Source organism: Mesoplodon bidens (genome assembly GCF_964165515.1).
Source record: "Mesoplodon bidens genome assembly, chromosome: 3".
In the NCBI taxonomy this organism is placed as follows: domain Eukaryota; kingdom Metazoa; phylum Chordata; class Mammalia; order Artiodactyla; family Ziphiidae; genus Mesoplodon; species Mesoplodon bidens.
The window spans coordinates 53,551,663-53,572,295 of record NC_138178.1 but is presented as its reverse complement, the minus strand read 5'-3'; the positions used below and the strand labels follow the sequence as shown (position 1 = coordinate 53,572,295).

Genomic DNA, 20,633 nt, shown 5'->3' with positions numbered 1-20,633 from the left:
CTCTATCACTGGAGCTATTTTTTTAAGAGCTACCTATATCATGAAAATAAAATGCCCTTCATTATGTGAGGATCTTTCTCTACCACCAACTGTTATGACTACCATTCTGGGAACTTGCTTGAAAAGCAGGAGTTAGTCCCAACTCCCCAGCAATATTTTATGGTGAAAATTTTCAAACATACAGCAAAGTTGAAAGATTTAAAAATGAACAGGCATATATACTTCACCATTGAGATTCTGCCATTAATATTTTATTATACTTGTTTTATCACATATCTGTCTATATGTATGTGTGTATGTATATGCATATATATATCTTTATACACACACACATCAGTGCATCTTATTATTTGATTTATTTCAATGTAAATTACACGTATCAGTATACTTCCCCCTAAATATACTTCAATATATGTATCAACTGGAATTCAGTATTTATTTAGGTAAAATTTACATGCAGTGACATGTAAAAATCTTAAATGTATATTCACTGAGTTTTGACAAATGTATAAGGCTTGGTAATCCAGCATTACCATCACCTCAGGAAGTTCCCTCATGCCCTTCCCAGTCTATTCATGCCCTCACCTTCTAGGGGCAACTACTATTTGGCGTTAAGTCTTTCTGTGGAGATATGTTTTCTTCTGGGCGAATCTGTAGGAGAGGAATTGTTGAGTCATTGAGTAGGTATATATTTAGTTTTATAAGAAGCTACCAGATGTCTTTCTAAGGTGGCTGTTCAATTTTACATTTCTACAAATGGTTTGTTAGAGTTCTGGTTGTGCTGCATCCTTGCTTAACATTTGGTATTGTCAGCCTTACTAATTGTAATCCTGGGTGTGTATTAGTATCTCTTTGTGTTTTTAATTGGCATTTTTCTGATGAATAATGATGTTGAGCACTTTTCTTGTGCTTATTGGCCAGTCACATATCTTTGATGAAGTTTTGTTCACAACTTTTCTGACCATTTAAAAAATTAGGTTGTCTTATTATTGAGTTGTAGGAGTTCTTAATGTATCTTGGATGATAGTCCTTTGCACGATATATGTCTTGTGAATATTTTATCCCAGCAAACTTAGTTTTTAAGTACTTTTTGTCAGCAAATACTTACTGAGCATTTACTGTGTGCCCAAATACAGCAGTAAACAAAATATACAAAAACATTCCTGCCCTTTTGGAGTCACTGCAGCTCCTCAATACAGTCAGGGAGACCAGTAAGAAAGCTTCTTCAGTGATCCAAGAGATGATGGCTTAGACCAGGGTTTCAGCAATGGAGGGGTATGAGAACTGTTTGGATTCTGGCTATATTTTGAGAGTAGAGTTGACTAATTGAATTTGGAGTGTAAGAGAGGGAGGAGTCAATGATGACTCTCAAGGTTTTTAGCCAAAGGAAATAGAAGGATACAGTTGCGATTTATTGAAGTGAGGAGTTCTGCAGGAGGAACAGGTTTGGGTGGGTGTGGTGGAAATGTTGGATTAGGAATTCAATTTTGAGTATAAGTTTGAGATGCCTATGAGGTGTCTATATATAGAGAGGTCAAGTGGACAATTACATATATGAGTTTGGAATTCAGAGGAGAAGCCTGGAGATACAAATTTGGGGTCCATCATCATGTAGAACCCACTGTTAATACTGACAGTGGGACCAGAACCTGAAGAGAAAAGTTACATAAATCACTAATTTTTAAAATAAACTTTTTATTTTGGGATAATTTTAGACTTATGTAAAAGTTGCAGAGATAGTACAGAGTTCCCGTATGCCCTGCACCCGTTGCTCCCTAATATTAATGTCTTAAATAACCATGGTACATTTATTGAAGCTGAAATACTAACATTGATATGTTACTGTTAACTGAAGTCCAGACTTTGTGTTTCACCAGTTTGAAATCACTAATTATAATATATGATAGAAGTTCAGAAACTTGACTCCTTTTTCTTCTCCCTTTATAGAACTAATGGCTGAAGAGTAAATCAAAATGGCAACTATGGTTCCACCAGTGAAACTGAAATGGCTTGAACACCTCAACAGCTCCTGGATTACAGAGGACAGTGAATCTATTGCTACCAGAGAGGGGGTTGCTGTTCTATATTCTAAACTGGTCAGCAATAAGGAAGTAGTACCTTTGCCCCAACAAGTTTTGTGCCTCAAAGGACCACAGTTGCCAGACTTTGAACGTGAGTCTCTTTCAAGTGATGAACAGGACCACTATTTGGATGCCCTTCTTAGCAGTCAGCTAGCACTAGCGAAGATGGTATGTTCAGATTCCCCATTTGCTGGGGCACTTCGAAAACGATTGCTTGTACTCCAGCGTGTCTTCTATGCACTTTCTAATAAATACCATGATAAAGGCAAAGTGAAACAGCAGCAGCATTCTCCGGAGAGCAGCTCTGGTTCGGCAGATGTCCATTCTGTTAGTGAACGTCCCCGGTCAAGCACTGATGCACTTATAGAAATGGGTGTTCGAACTGGTCTAAGTTTATTATTTGCACTTCTGAGACAAAGTTGGATGATGCCTGTGTCGGGACCTGGTCTCAGTCTTTGCAATGACGTTATTCATACTGCAATTGAAGTTGTGAGCTCTTTGCCACCATTATCTTTAGCAAATGAAAGCAAGATTCCACCAATGGGCTTGGATTGCTTATCACAAGTAACAACATTTCTTAAAGGAGTAACTATTCCCAATTCTGGAGCAGACACTTTAGGTCGTAGATTAGCTTCTGAGTTGCTGCTTGGTTTAGCTGCTCAGCGAGGTTCTTTGCGGTATCTCCTTGAATGGATAGAAATGGCCTTAGGGGCTTCAGCAGTTGTAAATTCCATGGAGAAAAGCAAACTACTATCAAGCCAGGAAGGGATGATCAGCTTTGACTGCTTTATGACTATATTAATGCAGATGAGACGTTCTTTGGTACGTATGATAAATCTCAACTTTAAAATTCTTATCTAACAATTTTGGGAAATGTCAACCAGCTTTTAATGAATTGATGGTAATAGCGAATGATTTGAGAATTCTACTGGTGATTGTTAGGTTAGTTAAATATTTTATATACTTTGAGTAAAGAAACTTTTATATGTGTTGATGTGAATATGTAATTCAAGGACAGGCTAGTTGTATAGTGTTAAGACCACTGGATCAGGAGTTAGGATTGTAGGTTTAAGTTTTATGGCTTCCTGTGTGAACTTGGGAAAGTCATCTTACTTCTCTGTGTTTTAGTAAACTCATATGTAAAATGAGGGGCCTTGGCTAGTAAGTGTGGAGATCTTTTGAAAAAAATCTCTAATTTCGTCCTTCTCAATTTTTATTAAACATTTACTATGTATTAAGTATTATTCTAGGCCCTAAGGATACAGTAGAGAAAAACAGAGTTTCTTGGAGCTAACAGCCTAGTAGGGGAATCAGACAATAAATATAAATTTTAGGTAGTGTTAAGTTCTAAGAATTAAAATAAGGGAGGGAAAGGGAATACAAAATGATGGGTTCAAGCAGAGACTGGGGAGGGGAAAGGTGTGGTATTTTAGTTAATGTGGTCAGGGGAGTCTTTGAATTGGGACATTTGAGCAGAGACCTGAATGGAGGGGAGTAATGAACTGCTATACTAGATCTGTAATGAATGTCTTGTTCATGAAGGAACTTAATTGCTTGACTATCATAAAGGAACTAACTTTAGATACCATATTAAAGAATAAACAGTAAAATATAGTGCAGTATGATCAATTTCAAGAATTTCTGAGATTGAAATTTAATGCTTTTGTGAAAACTAAGAATAAAAGTTTGAAATAACAGATGAACCGGTTTGCAGGGCAGAAATTAGAGACACAGATGTAGAGAACAAACGTATGGACACCAAGTGGGGTGGTGGTGGTGCAATGAACTGGGAGATTGGGATTGACATATGTATAAAATGGATAACTTATAAGAACCTACTGTTTAAAAAAATAAAATTAAATTTAAAAAAAGAATACAAATTTGGAATATAAAGATTGAAACATAAATTGATTTAATTTCAGTTGAGTTACATTGATCAGCATTTTTGGTATCCTTTATTACCAAATATCAATTAACAAATTTATTAAGTTTAAATAATTAAAAATGCCACTTGTAAATTATGTATGTATGTTTCACGACTCCCCCCCCCAAAAAAAAAGTGGAAAGCTGTTGGATTGACAGGAATGTTTCATAAAAAAACAATTATGTTGAATTTATTTTCAAACCAGGGCATTTAAATTTTCACCTGGCTTACATTTTGTACTTGTGAACTGAATGGTAAATATTGGGTCATTTTATTACAAATAATTTTATCGTAAGCAAGTACTTGGAGATTTTAGATCATGAGATCTATGACAATTTGAATTCCTTAATGTTAAATAAAATTTAAACTAGAAAAGCATGTGGTGCTTTGTTCAGAATCTGCAATGTTGACAAGGGCCCTATGATCTTTACCTGAAGTAGAAATCTAGAGCCAGAGATGCAATGATCTAAGTAAGAAAGGTTTGAAGTAACAGCTATGAAAGGCAATTAGGCCTCTTGTGGTTTCTTATTCAATATTTAAACTTATTCACTTGCATATCTGTTTTTCTCATTTTATTTTCCAATTCTTAATACTTTCTGGTAACATCCTCTAAATTTATACCATTTTCAAATATGCGATGCCATTTGGTAACCTAAAATAAGGTATCTATTCATGGTCACATGTTAATATTTCTGTGAGGAGTTACTTAATTCTTCATTTTACAGTCTGTTTATTTTGCATTGCCTTTGTTACAAAGAAAAGATGTTAATTATTGTGCAGTCTACTTATATGATCGAATGCTTGCCCATGGTATGTTTCCTCTTTAACCAAAATGGTAAATACCCTGAGTCAGAAGCCTCTTCCTCACCTTACCCTCAAAGGCCTTATCCTGCAATATTGCTCCTTAGTGGGAAGAGGGTACCCCAAGAAACTAAATTGCTTTTCTCAGTATCTGTTTAGCCCATTGTCTTTTAGCATGTTGGGAATTGGTTTGTATGCATATTTGGCTGTAAGTTTAAATTGGCTCTATAACCTTAAGAAATCTTTACAGTAAGTATATTTACTACCTATATAATGTGTTTTAATATTCACTTAATTAACCTATAGTAAACCATCCCATTCATTTTTTGGATTCTACTTACTGCTTCCCAGTACCTGGAATAAGGGAGGAAGAGCTCTAACTTTGGTTGAGTGCTTTCTACCTACCAGGTGCTTTTTATAAGCAGTGTCTTATTCAATTATCATGTTAATCTGTAAGGTAGATATTATTTATCCTTATCTTAAGGATGAAGAAAACTGTGGCAATTATCCTAAATTTACACATCTATTTGGCAAAAGAACTGAAAGTATTATGTATACTCCTGTTTAAGCACTGATGGGCCAGGCACTGTGCTAATTCTTACAACCCATAGTCTGTCTGCAAAGCCCACATTTTTTCTGACAGCTATATGCAGCTTTTACCCTGTTTATGTTAAATTGACTTATTTTTTTTCCATGAAGGCCTACCTTAAAGTAGATATAAAATATAATAAACTTATTTTATTGCTGGATTTCCAATTTTCTCTCCACTTGGCCTCTTTCATTTCTGGACAAAATGTCAAATACACCTAGGCAGAAGGGGCCTCTGCCTCCCTCCTTACCCTCCTAGCCTGTACCCTACATTGTAACTTTCTCTTGGCATGAGGGTACCCCGGATAGCTTTCCTCAGAATTCTGGATATATTCTGGGGAAGAATCCCGTCCTGACCTTATCTTCCCTGTCTTAAGATTCTCTACTCATGAACAGCTGGGACAAAACGTATCCCCAAGCTAGAAGTTAGAGGGAGAGACACATAACCATCAATTGAGTACCCGGTAGAAGGCCCAACAAAAATGAGTTCAGTCCTTAAATTGTATTTACATGTGTGATTCTTAACCTCCTCTACCCATGCACATAGTAATTCTGTTTGAGTGCAAGCATGCAAGATACTCATTAACTTACATTTAAATAAAGAGTAGGGAAATAATGTCACTGTACATCCCTGAGTTTTGAAAAAATAAACACCAATAAAAACACCTTTGGCCTTTGATGCCACTAGGTGTTTACTGTGTGCCAGATACTGTTAGGCTATGGGTTAAAATGATGAATAAGCTTTGTAGCGTCCATGCCATTAGCCAGCTCACAGTGTAAGGAGAGAGAGATGCACAGGCATTTCATATTAATGATGCTGGGCTGTAGTAGAGGTCTGCACAGGGAGGTGGTGATGAGATACAGGAGGAGGGCTAGAAGGGAAGGGGCAGAAAATGAAGGATGCCTGAGCTTAGTTGAAAAGTAAGAAGAGTTTGCTTGCAGACATGAGGTGTGTGAGTGAGGGGGCTGAAGAAGTTTTCAGGTGAGAGGATTAGTATTCTCAAAGTGACTGAGGTGTGAGAGAGCAGGCTCCTGGGTGTTGGGGCTGGAATGGGATGAGCTGAGGCTGCCAAGCTGAGCAGGGCCAGGTGTCCCATGCTATGGGGTTTTGAGCTTGATTCTGTAGGCAGTGGGGGTCACTGAAGCAGTTTTAAGCAGAGTAAAATCAGATAGCAAGAATGTAAGGAAATGTACTCCATCAAGTCTTAATGTTCTTGTCTGATTTTCTTAAAAAGACAGGTGTGAAAAAAATGAAAAGGTATTACATTATTTTCGATGGTAGGTAAATAAGAGAAAGGTAATTCAATGAAGACCTGTGAAACCACACATTTATGTTATTTTAATTTCCCATTTATCTTTGGACCTTTGAACTTCCTGTGGTATGTTAGCAGTGTATGAAGTTACACATTTCCAAAATGTAATTTCTTTAAAAATGCCTAGGTATAGCCCTCTTTTTCTATTGTGCAGTATGTTTACAAAACACATTAAGAATTCTGTACAGAATGGGTTTTTAAGATATCTTTAATCCTAATTTACTGGGGCTGGATTAGTCTCACCCTTAACTGTTGACTTTTTGGGGAGAACAGAAGTCAGTGACAGTCACTGCAGACAGTGTTTGAAGGATTTTTTAAAAAATTGGTTTGGTATTTTTAAATTTAGCAGGAGTTTATTAAAGGCTCCCTGTGTTTTCTCTACTTTCTCCATGTACATCATACAAAATAATAATTACTGATGCCAGTTTTGAGTTCTTACTATGTATTAAGAACTATGCTAAGCATGTTTTATGCATAATTTCAGTTATTCTTCCCAACAGCCCTAAATAATAGAGGAATTATTCCTGTCTAAGGATAAGCAAACTTACCCTTAAGTCACATTGCCAGTAAGTGATGGAACATGGATTTAAACTCAGGTCTCTCACTGCAAACCTTATGCTATTTTCAGCATTTTCCTTCATACTGTAGAAAGGCATAAAAAAGGAATTATTACCGGCCTGGTGCCAGCTCCTAGAAAGGTATGGCAAGCTGCTGTTGTTTCTTATCTGCTTTTGGTTTGGTGATCAGTAGAGGTGGCCTTTAAATAACGGAGCCACAGATTACAATTGTGTTTTTCCCAGAAGTGCTACGCAGCTAATTATGGAATTTGGAGAGGCTGTGCCTCAAAGTATTTGCTGGTATAGCCACACCTTGTGTGTCTAGGAACTAGATAATTTTGAACACTCAGCTTCTGATATGACTCCAAGACCTGCAAGTGGCTCTCGAAAGCCTTACTACTTGAAGTGTGAGCCTCAGCAGCATTGGCATCACCAGGGAACTTGTTAGAAATACAGAACCTCAGGTCCCCACCTATATTTACTGAATTGGAATCTGCATTTTAACAAAAGTTCCAGATAACTTATGTCCACATTAAAATTCGAGAAGCACCACCTAAGCAATAAAAAAGAAAAATTGATTTGGTAGCGGTAGCTTAGCACCTGATGACCCAGCAATAAATTAAATAGCCAACATATTCATTTCGTTCATTACTTAGGAATCACGTTAATTAAAATAGTCTGAATTTATTTAATCATATAATCTTAGAGTTGGATGGGATCTTACAGAGCATCTAGGCCAACCTCTGTTCAACAGTAGAGGATATACTTTTCTGTGGTATGTTTGCCTGGTGATCATCTAGAATCTAAATATTTTTACAATATAATAGTCTTTGAAATAAAGCCACAGATGAAAATTTTACAATTAGAGGATGGATAAATCAGAGAAAGAACTTGACATTTGTGATGTAAAGATTTAAGGATATGGGAATTTGAGGGAACAGTGGAGGTCAAGTTCACTCTCTGATTTATCAGTTTTCAATGAAAGAATGATTTCTGGTCATAGCCATTGGGCCCTATTGTGGAGAGTAGGCAGTTAGTCACAGAGAGGAGCTATGATTCCTCAGTTGTGCTAGGAAAAAGATATTTTGTTGCTAATATAGTCAGGTAGCTACATGAACTCACTTGTGGGACCTTTGTTGTGCTGAAACTAAGAAGGGAGGAACAGACTGCTGCTCTGGTCAGGATCATCACTTAAGCTGGCTGCATTCTACTGTATTCTTGGAGTAAGTGGACAAGGCAGCCCCAGGGGAGTAGAATATTTGCTGGGACCCCATTTATTGGATGTTGGCCACCCAAAGAGTGTGTAGTTGGCAAAATTCTGCCTCCTTGAGTGTTTTTAGGTCAAACCTTGTGACACTTAGAACAAATCACTAATAAGGTAATAAGTGAGGGATGGGTACTTAATTTACTGCTTCACTCTATAGCCATGTCTTTTATAACACTTACACATAAAATTGGTTTCATGACCTAATGTTAGGATTTGATCTTAATGCACATAATTATGTAAACATTTCCTCAGATGTTTTTGTGGACTGTTTAAACGATTTTAATACATGTCTCTCTCCTTCCCTAACTGTATCCCACAATGTCTTAATTATAGGGTTCATCTGCTGATCGGAGTCAGTGGAGGGAACCACCCAGAACATCCGATGGCTTGTGCTCACTCTATGAGGCAGCTTTATGTCTTTTTGAAGAGGTACGTAATAATCATGGCTTTTATGTGAAAAATTACTTTGTCAAGGGATAAGCTGGAAGATTGTGATTGACATATACATACTACTAGATATAAAATAGATAACTAATAAGGACGTACTGTATAGCACAAGGAACTCTACTCAGTACTCTGTAATGGCCTATATGGGAAAAGAATCTCACAATGAGTGGATATATGTATATGTATAACAGATTCACTTTACTGTACACCTGAAAGTAACACAACATTGTAAATCAACTATATTCCAATAAAAATTTAAAAATCAATCAATCAATAAAAATTACTTTGTCTTAAAATGCTATAGCATGTATTTATCCCTTAAAAATAATCCATTCAGGGCTTCCCTGGTGGCGCAGTGGTTGAGAGTCCACCTGCCGATGCAGGGGACGCGGGTTTGTGCCCCGGTCCGGGAAGATGCCACATGCCGCGGAGCGGCTGGGCCCGTGAGCCATGGCCGCTGAGCCTGCGTGTCCGGAGCCTGCGCGTCTGGAGCCTGTGCTCCGCAACGGGAGAGGCTGCAGCAGTGAGAGGCCCGCGTACCGCAAAAAAAAAAAAAAAAAAAAAAAATCCATTCAGTCTATGGAAAGGATGCAAAAGAAAGTGGCATCTGTGATTGGTTGCCTCTAGAAAGTGGAGCTGGGGTGTCTTGCATCAGGTGTGGGAAGGAGACATAGTTTTCAATGCATACCCTTTTATTCATTTTGGACTTTGTATCATGTGCATTATTTTTTTTTAACATCTTTATTGGAGTATAATTGCTTTACATTGTTGTGTTAGTTTCTGCTGTAAAACAAAGTGAATCAGCTATACATGTACATATATTCCCATATCCCCTCCCTCTTGCGTCTCCCTCCCACCAACCCTCCCTATCCCAACCCTCTAGGTGGTCACAAAGCACCGAGCTGATCTCCCTGTGCTATGTGGCTGCTTCCCACTAGCTATCTATTTTACATTTGGTAGTGTGTATATGTCCATGCCACTCTCTGACTTCGTCCCCACTTACCCTTCCTCCTCCCCCATGTGCATTTTTTAATTTAAAAATTTATTATTAAAACAGATACAGAAAGACATACAAATGTGTGCCTTAATGAATTATTATAAAACAAATGTCCTTTTAATCTGTGCCCAGGAAAGAAATAAAACTTTACTAGCAACCCGAGAAACCCTTTCATGTCCTGGTCATTATCCCTTTCCTCCTTCCGTAAATAACCACTATCCTGACTTCAAGAGTAGTCACTTTGTTGCATTTCTTCATAGTTGTGTGCATCCCTAGACACTATAGTTCAGTCTTCCCTATTAAAACAATCTATATATCTATATATATCTTTTTAGTATATATATATTTTTAATTAAAACATTTTTTTCTTGGCTGCGTTGGGTCTTCGTTGTGGCGCACAGGCTTTCTCTAGTTGCGACGAGCAGGGGCTACTCTTCGTTGTGGTGCGCGAGCTCTCATTGTGGTGGCTTCTCTTGTTGTGGTGCACGGGCTTCAGTAGTTGTGGCACATGGGCTCAGTAGTTGTGGCTTGCGGGCTCTAGAGCGCAGTCTCAGTAGTTGCGGCACATGGGCTTAGTTGCTCTGTGGCCTGTGGGATCTGCCCGGACCAGGCCTTGAACCCATATCCCCTGCATTGACTGGCAGATTCTTAACCACTGCGCCACCAGGGAAGTCCTATATATATCTTTTAAATCTCTTAATCTGTAGGTTCCCCCTCCATTGTTTTTCTTTTCCTTTAGTGTATTTGCTCAGGAACTTGGACTTTTTAGGCTGTATAATTTCCTACCATCTGGATTTTGCTGATTGATTACTCATAATGCAGTTCCTGTGTATTTTCTGCATACTAACAGGTGAATCTAGAGACTTGATCAGTTTCAGGTTTGATCCCTTTGGTAAGGCTAAACATGGTGTTGTGATCTTCCATCTGGTTGTCTGTCTTTTTGTAGTATTAGCAGCCCTTGATTCTTAATGATCAGATCTATTAATTCATTGGTGCTTGGTTGCAAAATGGTGATACTCTAATTATATCATTCCTCTTTCATTTATTAATTGGATTGTTTTCATAAAGAGATGATTCCCTTATTGACAGTTCGGTTACCCTGCCACAGTTCAGACAGGAAAAGCAGAATAAATGCTTGATTCTCAAAAAAATTTTTAACACCAATTTTTATTTACTCGTTTTCAGTTTAATGAACTAATCTCTGTCATGCTCTAAACTTGACCAATTGGTTTCACTTGAAAAGTATTGTTATGAACTTGTAGATTTAAACCGATTCAAATTTTACTTCATTGAATTATTATCTGTAGTGAAGCTCATATTGTTTTATCTTTGGCCAACAGTCTTTCAGGGAAGTAGTCTCTTTCAGGGTTGTTCCCAAGTTCTTTTGACATAGGCCTAATAATCTTTGATAGCTTCCTTGCTATCTGACCCGTCAGATTGTTTCTGGACTATACATTTCTTGATCTGGATCTGCAACCAGCTAGCTCTTTCTCCATAAACCCTGTTTTTTTTAAGTGGAAAATACTATTTCAGGACCACAATCAGGGTGCTCATCACTACTAAGTCGGTATAATTTTTCTAGGCTCTTACAGTAGCCAGAGCTAGGAAATGTGTGTGTGTGCACACACGCATGCGTATTTAAAGCTAATATACCTCATGAGTTGATACTGATACTTTCAAAATCAGGACTATAGAATTTCTGCTTTTCTATATTACATTTATATATCCTTTCTTCCAACTAAGAATGCTGATTCTGAAGGATACAGGGATATAGAATTAGAGTATCTGCAATTATTTATTTTAATCACACAGTACACACACACACAAAAAAAAACAGCAATCCTAAAATAAGACAAACACTACCACTGTATGATTACTAAAAATATTAACTTTTTACATATGCTTTCCCCATTTTTTATAGTTGTATTATATCTACATACTCAGAACATATATACTCTCTGCCTTTTAACCCTCATTTAGTGTGAGTTGTACAAGTAACTACATACTTAATGCTCACTGCCAGTTTCTGTCAGTGGCTCTCTATTCTTTTTGGTTGTCTGAAGCTTATTCTCTAGTAGAATCCTCAATAAATACTCACGAAAAAGATTCTCTTAGTTCTTATATTTTAATTGCTGTGCACTTTATACTTGAAAGTCAGTTTTGAGAAGATAAAATCTTTGGCTCACATTTTTTTTTTTCTACTTCTTAAGTATATTGATCCATTTTCTTCTGGCAGTAATTTTACTAGAATACATCTTGATGTTATCTATTCTGGGTCAATGTTCTCAGAGATGTGAGGATTTCAGTATGTAGTTTCAAATCTTTTTTATTTCAGGGAAGTTTCCCTAAATTGTTGTTGTTGTTGTTGTTTTTTGCGGTACACAGGCCTCTCACTGTTGTGGCCTCTCCCGTTGTGGAGCACAGGCTCCGGACGCGCAGGCTCAGCGCCCATGGCTCACGGGCCCAGCTGCTCCGCAGCATGTGGGATCTTCTCGGACCGGGGCACGAACCCATGTGCCCTGCATCAGCAGGCAGACTCTCAACCACTGCGCCACCAGGGAAGCCCTAAATTATTGTTTTTAGTATCATTTTTACTCTTTTTATTTGGTTCTCATCTAGGACTACTATTGTTTTTATGTTGGATTTTTTTAACATCTTTATTGGAGTATAATTGCTTTACAGTGGTGTGTTAGTTTCTGCTTTATAACAAAGTGAATCAGCTATACGTATACACATATCCCCATATCTCCTCACTCTTGCATTTCCCTCCCACCCTCCCTATCCCACCTCTCTAGGTGGTCACAAAGCACTGAGCTGATCTCCCTGTGCTATGTGGCTGCTTCCCATTAGCTATCTATTTTACATTTGGTAGTGTATATGTAAGTCCATGCTACTCTCTCACTTCGTCCCAGCTTACCCTTCCCCCTCCCCGTGTCCTCAAGTCCATTCTCTACGTCTGTGTCTTTATTCCTGTCCTCCCCCTAGGTTCTTCAGAACCATTTTTTTTTTTAGATTCCATATATGTAAGCATATGGGATTTGTTTTTCTCTTTCTGACTCACTTCACTCTGTATGACAGACTCTCTAGGTCCATCCACCCCACTACAGATAACTCAATTTCGTTTCTTTTTATGGCTGAGTAATATTCCATTGTATATATGTGCCACATCTTCTTTATTCATTCATCTGTCGATGGACACTTAGGTTGCTTCCATGTCCTGGATATTGTAAATAGTGCTGCAATGAACATCGTGGTACATGACTCTTTTTGAATTATGGTTTACTCATGGTATATGCCCAGTAGTGGGATTGCTGAGTCGTATGGTAGTACTATTTTTAGTTTTTTAAGGAACCTCCATACTGTTCTCCATAGTGGCTGTATCAATTTACATTCCCACCAACAGTGCAAGAGGGTTCCCTTTCTCCACACCCTCTCCAGCATTTATTGTTTGTAGACTTTTTCATGATGGCCATTCTGAGTGGTGCGAGGTGATACCTTATTGTAGTTTTGATTTGCATTTCTCTAATGATTAGTGATGTTGAGCATCCTTTCATGTGTTTGTTGGCAGTCTGTATATCTTCGTTGGAGAAATGTCTTTTTAGGTCTTCTGCCCATTTTTGGATTGGGTTGTTTGTTTTTTTGATATTGAGCTTCATGAACTGCTTGTAAATTTTGGAGATGAATCCTTTGTCAGTTGCTTCATTTGCAAATATTTTCTCCCCTTCTGAGGGTTGTCTTTTCATCTTGTTTATGGTTTCCTTTGCTGTGCAAAAGCTATTAAGTTTCGTTAGGTCCCATTTGTTTTGCTTTTATTTCCATTTCTCTAGGAGGTGGGTCAAAAAAGATCTTGCTGTGATTTATGTCATAGAGTGTTCTGCCTATGTTTTCCTCTAGGAGTTTTGTAGTGTCTGACCTTACATTTAGGTCCTTAATCCCTTTTGAGTTTATTTTTATTTTCTAATTTCATTCTTTTATATGTAGCTGTCCAGTTTTCCCAGCACCACTTACTGAAGAGGCTGTCTTTTCTCCATTGTATATTCTTGCTTCCTTTATCAAAGATAAGGTGACCATATGTGCATGGATTTATCTCTGGGCTTTCTATCCTGTTCCATTGATCTATATTTCTGTTTTTATGGCAGTACCGTACTGTCTTGATTACTGTAGCTTTGTAGTATAGTCTGAAGTCAGGGAGCCTGATTCCTCCAGCTCCGTTTTTCTTTCTCAAGATTGCTTTGGCTCTTTGGGGTCTTTTGTGTTTCCATACAAATTGTGCAATTTTTTGTTCTAGTTCTGTGAAAAATGTCATTGGTAATGGACTTGAGGATATGGGGAGGGGGAAGTGTAAGCTGTGACAAAGCGAAAGAGAGGCATGGACATGTATACACTACCAAACGTGAGGTAGATAGATAGTGGGAAGCAGCCGCAGAGCACGGGGAGATCAGCTCGGTGCTTTGTGACCGCCTGGAGGGGTGGGATGGGGAGGGTGGGAGGGAGGGAGATGCATGAGGGAAGGGATGTGGGAACGGATGTATATGTATGACTGATTCACTTTGTTATAAAGCAGAAACTAATAAAAAAAATTTAAAAAAATGTCATTGGTAGTTTGATAGGCATTGCATTGAATCTGCAGATTGCTTTGGGTAGTATAGTCATTTTCACAATGTTGATTCTTCCAATCCAAGTACATGGTACATCTCTCCATCTGTTTGTATCATCTTTAATTTCTTTCATCAGTGTCTTATAGGTCTTTTGTCTGCATACAGGTCTTTTGTCTCCTTAGGTAGGTTTATTCCTAGGTATTTTATTCTTTTTGTTGCAGTGGTAAATGGGAGTGTTTCCTTAATTTCACTTTCAGATTTTTCATCATTAGTGTATAGGAATGTAAGAGATTTCTGTGTATTACTTTTGTATCCTGCTACTTTACCAAATTCATTGATTACCTCTAATATTTTTCAGGTAGCATCTTTAGGATTCTCTATGTATAGTATCATGTCATCTGCCAACAGTGACAGCTTTACTTCGTTTCGGATTTGGATTCCTTTTATTTCTTTTTCTTCTCTGATTGCTCTGGCTAAAACTTCCAAAACTGTGTTGAATAATAGTGGTGAGAGTGGGCAACCTTGTCTTGTTCCTGATTTTAGTGGAAATGGTTTCAGTTTTTCACCATTGAGCACGATGTTGGCTGTGGGTTTGTCATATATGGCCTTTATTATGTTGAGGTAAATTCCCTTTATGCCTACTTTTTGGAGGGTTTTTATCATAAATGGGTGTTGAATTTTGTCGAAAGCTTTTTCTGCATCTATTGAGATGATCATATGGTTTTTCTTCAATTTGTTAATATGGTGTATCACTTTGATTGATTTGCATATATTGAAGAATCCTTGCATTCCTGGGATAAACCCCACTTGATCATGGTGTATGATCCTTTATTGTGCTGTTGGATTCTGTTTGCTAGTATTTTTTTTGAGGATTTTTGCATCTATGTTCATCAGTGATGTTGGCCTGTAATTTTCTTTCTTTGTGACATCTTTGTCTGGTTTTGGTATCAGGGTGATGGTGGCCCCATAGAATGAGTTTGGGAGTGTTCCTCCCTCTGCTGTATTTTGGAAGAGTTTGGGAAGGATAAGTGTTAGCTCTTCTGTAAATGTTTGATAGAATTCGCCTGTGAAGCCATCTGGTCCTGGGCTTTTATTTGTTGGAATATTTTTAATCACAGTCTCAATTTCAGTGCTTGTGATTGGTCTCTTTATATTTTCTATTTCTTCCTGGTTCAGTCTCGGATGTATGTTGTATTTTTAACAATTAACAATTAACTTAGTAATTGTCACCTTTTTTTGAATACTTTTTATATCATTTTCATTTCTTTTTTTATTTCTAAACAGCTTTTTCCTTTTTATCTTTTGTTGCTCATAAGGTATTATCTTCTTTTTTTATTTACTCTTGGATTTCTTATAGTTTATCCCTCATTTCTGAAATGATTTTTTCTCTTATTTCTAATTCTTTTTTTGAGTCTGTCACCTCATTTTTGAATGCTTCTGTTTCAGTTTTGTGTTTTTCTTTCTAATCTTGTTTCATTTTCTTAATCCCTTTACCTTGCTTTGAAATAGGTTACAGTTTGATCTGTTTTGTGGGCATTTCCCGTCTGTCATGCTTTTATTGTACAGATGTTATTCTGCCTCTTTTCCTTTTTTCCCCTTATAACAACTTCATATGGAATTTGACGTTCATACTTTTCTGTTGCTTGTTTTTATGAAAAATTCATTTTCCTGAATTTTTAGAATGGGATGGCATTCAGGATGGCTTTTCTAAATCCATAGACTCCCTTTCTCTATTGTTTTTGTGTAACGTTAGGAAAAAATAAGGTGGTTTCAAGCATATTCCCCTCCCCACCTTTTATCTTAACTTTTTCTCTTTCCTTTCTGTTGTCCTCATTCTGCTCAACTTTCATTCCGCTCCCAGTAGTTTCTGCTCAGTATGAGGGCTCTGTCCTGGAAGGGAGTACTGGCTTTTCAGTTTCAAGAATTCACAAGAGCTAGACTGCTCTAGCTTTTTTCAAACTTCTCATCATGGAACCTTTGTACTTACCTGCTATCAGAGAGGGCAGACTCTTCCCAGTTGCAGCTGCTGTTCTTAGATTGGCTCACTGTTCTTTCTGGTGAGTACCTGATTGGTTGTTTTGGGTTTTTCTTATTCTGAGGTCTTTCAGACACTCTTTGGCTTCCTCCTGCACAGATATTATTCCCATGCAGATTCTGTGTTTGGTAGTGGTTTGTCTGCACCTGCTTATATTTTGGAGTTACTGGAGCTATGTTTGCCTAGTTTTATTGTGAATATTAAGCACAAATTTGGAGTTTAGCCTTCTATTTGTTTTGTGTAATGATTCCATGTTTAGAAAACTACATTGCTGATGCTATTGTCATCTTTTCCAGAATTCTGTGTGCCCCCCTCAGTTGTTTTTTTTGTTGTTGTTTGTTTTTCTTGTTTGTTTGGTTGGGTTTTTTGGCTGCATTGGGTCTCTGTTGCTGCGCATGGGCTTTCTTTAGTTGCGGCGAGCGTGGGCTACTCTTCGTTGTGGTGCACATGCTTCTCATTACGATGGCTTCTCTTGTTGCTGGAGCACAGGCTATAGGTGTGCGGGCTTCAGTAGTTATGGCATACGGGCTCTAGAGCGCAGGCTCAGTAGTTGTGGCATGTGGGCTTAGTTGCTCTGCAGCATGTGGGATCTTCCTGGACCAGGGCTTGAACCCATGTCCCCTGCATTGGCAGGCGGATTCTTAACCACTGCGCCATCAGGGAAGCCCCTCCTCCAGTTGTTTTTAAAAAACACATTTCTAAGTCTTGTGAACAGATTTTTTTTACCCCCTCTCCTCCCTCTCTCCTTTGCTTCCCCCTCCCCCTCCCCTTTGCTTCCCCCTCTCCCCTCCTCCCCTCCTCCCCTTCCCTTCCCCTCCTCTTCTCATCTCTTCTCTATTTTTTGTGGGGGTCAGGGAAGGAGGGCTATGATTTTTTTTAAGCCTTATTATAGAACAGTAGTCCCTTCTTAAATATGGGGAATACATTCCAAGACCCCCAGTGGATGCCTGAAACCATGAATAGTACCAAACCCTATATATACCATGTTATTTCCTATACATATATACCTATGATAAAGCTTAATTTATAAATTAGGTACAGTAAGAGAATATCCAGATTGCCAGCATCACAACTCTTGCACTTAGGGGCCATTTTTAAGTAAAATAAGGGTTACTTGAACAGAAACACTGAGATACTGTGGCAGATCAGCTGATAACCAGATGGCTACTAAGTGACTAACGGGTGGCTAGCTTATATAGTGTGGCTATGCTGGACAAAGGGATGATACTCAGAACAGTATGCAGTTTAAAACTTATGAATTGTTTATTTCTGGAATTTTCCATTTAATATTTTCAGATGACGGTTGACTGCCAGTAACTGAAACCACAGAAAGTGAAACCACGAATAAAGGGGGACTACTGTAATAGATCTTTAGATAAAAAATTCTAACCTACTTGGGCCCATCATCCTCCTTTTGTCAGAAGCAGAATTTCAGATCTCTTATTAGGAACTGGCAGCCTTTACTTATGCATATTTTGTATGTCCTCAAAACTCTCCTCATGTTCACTGAAAATTATTCATTTGACACACATATTCTGTTGTTTTGGGTACTATTCAAAGATTCTGACTGAAATTACTCTATCCCTTCCCATTTCATGGTGTGGCAATATAATATATTGACTTTTGAAGATTCTTCTTTTATTGTTTTACTTGATTCAGAGAAAAACAAAAACAAAACCAAAAAAACCCCTAAAAGGCAGAAAACAAATTGACAACAGCTGTAGTCAGAGATAATATTTTTATTGTATGGGATTCATACAAAGTCAGTAAAAAATCCATTAAACCCTAATAAATAAATGGGCAGAAGTTAGTTATAAGCAAATAGATGGGAAAACTTCAGTTCTGTTGATAATAAGAAAGTGTGAAGTTAAAAGAATACATCCTCTTTTTTCCCACTTTACTTTTCAAAAAAAATTTAAAGCATAATACTTATTGGTATGGGTACAGTGAGACTGGAACTCTCACATAGACCTATTCATTGGTTAGGGCAACTGTGATGACAACCCTGGGTCCTGTGCTTTTGGCAGTGTTTTGAGGAGAGGGGAGGAGGAGAGGAGAAGCCTGGATTTTTATAAAGCATTATGAATGACAATAGACTTTACCATCATATTCAACACAAATGGTAAATAAGCCATGATTTTTTATATAGCTATAACTATATCCGTATACATATACAGATACGTATAGATATGTGTGTGAGTGTTGAATTGCTCTGGACCTTCATCGTTTTTAAGACTGCCCTCATTTTATACATTGCTGGTGATGAAATAATATTGTAACACCAGTTTTGAAAGCAATTTGGTATAGTATGTTTCAGGAATCAGAAGATTATTGTCATTTTTTGCATATAGTAGTCCCATGTCCGAGGTTCTCTACCAAGTGAAGTAATTAAAAATGTAGCAACGGGAGGAGGAGGAGGAGGAGGCCGCCTAGGCGGCAGGGAGTGAGCCAGTGCCCAGGGTGAATCAATGGAAACCCCCCACGAAGCCAGCCGGGAACACACTTCAGTGCAGCCAAATAGCATTGATTATTTTCCTTCAAAAAAAACAAAACAAAACAATGAAGTAGCCACAACTGTATTCTTAAAAATGGCTCATATAACAAATAAGTAGAAAGAATCTCAGTGTCCTCTTAAAGGAAAATGCTTAAGTAAATTGTGATTTTTACATTAGATGGAATATTATTGGTTCAATTACGAAGATTAAGTAGACATAGAGAAAATTCTTCATGGCCCTTTTGTATCGTCACTTATATATCCACTGTGATAACTATGTTAAAGAGCGTGTATATGCAAAACTCTGGAAGAACATATATAAAAAAAGATAGCATATATTGTATTAAGGTGATGGGATTATCAAAGGTAGGTTTTTTTCTACTTTGTTCTTCTATAATGCTATTATATGCGTTAATAAAATATTTAGTTAATAAAGGCTTGATTGTGTGTCTCCCCCTCCCCATTTTTGCCACCTTTGTTGTTATCTTTTAGTGATTTATTCTGCAGGAGTAAATAGTCTAGCCATCTGTGTTTAAGATTGGATGTGTTGCTCTTAGGTTATTTGAGCAGTTGAGATAGTTTTCGAAGAAGGAAAGTCAACAATAATTTCGGAGAATATTTATAAAAATATCTGCACTAAGAATGTCTTGACTATTTATTGCATGTTTCTTATTTTAATAGGTTTGCAGAATGGCTTCTGATTACTCAAGAACATGTGCTAGCCCAGATAGCATTCAGACTGGTGATGCTCCTATTGTTTCAGAAACCTGTGAGGTTTATGTTTGGGGGAGCAATAGCAGCCATCAGTTGGTAGAAGGCACACAGGAGAAAATATTACAACCCAAACTGGCTCCTAGTTTCTCTGATGCACAGACTGTGAGTTCTCTGCATACCTTACAAATTGGTACATTACAGGGTTTGCTTTAAATAATGTTAAGAGTGGGTTTTTTTGTTTTTTGTTTTAATGAGTGAATGTTCTTGCTTGTTTCTTATCTATATTGTTTCTATACTATACTGCATCAGTTTTTTCATTTTCATGGAAAAAATGTTTTAAGTCCCTCATTTCCCTAATAGTGTTTCCAAGTTTTAAAAAGTTAAATTTGCATCTGGAGTTTTAAAAAGAATTATGAATGGCAGCAGACTTACCCTTATATTCAACACAAATGGTAAATAAGACTAAGTAAAAATTAGAATTTTCCCTTTGCCATATTGGCATTTCATTTTCTTATTATGATCACTTTTTTTACATTTGTAGCTAACTTTTAGGCAAAATGGAACTTTCTGTTTTATTATTTTCATTAAAACATATGTTTTTCTCAAATGAATTTAGAATATATATTACATGGTTCTTGTTATAATGGACCCTAAGGAATTACAGGAAAATTTTCCCTCCTGCCCTTCACCAATTATATAAGAGTAGGCTAAACATTTTTTCTTTGTTGTTTCATTGAACCATGACTGGATAGATAACCTGAAAAGATAAAATATACATTAATTTGAGTTCAACAGTAAAGTCAACATGAATAGGCCA

At 37.4% G+C, this 20,633-nt stretch overlaps 1 protein-coding gene across 1 annotated transcript in view; it reads left to right on the top strand.

Moving 5' to 3' along the window:
* Nucleotides 1-20,633, top strand: part of HERC1 (HECT and RLD domain containing E3 ubiquitin protein ligase family member 1) — a 211,730-nt gene that overhangs the window by 40,440 nt on the left and 150,657 nt on the right. Inside the window, exons 2-4 of the mRNA XM_081228054.1 lie at nucleotides 1,948-2,903; nucleotides 8,865-8,960; nucleotides 19,784-19,978. Of these exons, the coding sequence (XP_081084180.1) occupies nucleotides 1,974-2,903; nucleotides 8,865-8,960; nucleotides 19,784-19,978 (1,221 nt within the window). The 5' untranslated portion in view covers nucleotides 1,948-1,973. The remainder of the gene's footprint in view (nucleotides 1-1,947; nucleotides 2,904-8,864; nucleotides 8,961-19,783; nucleotides 19,979-20,633) is intronic.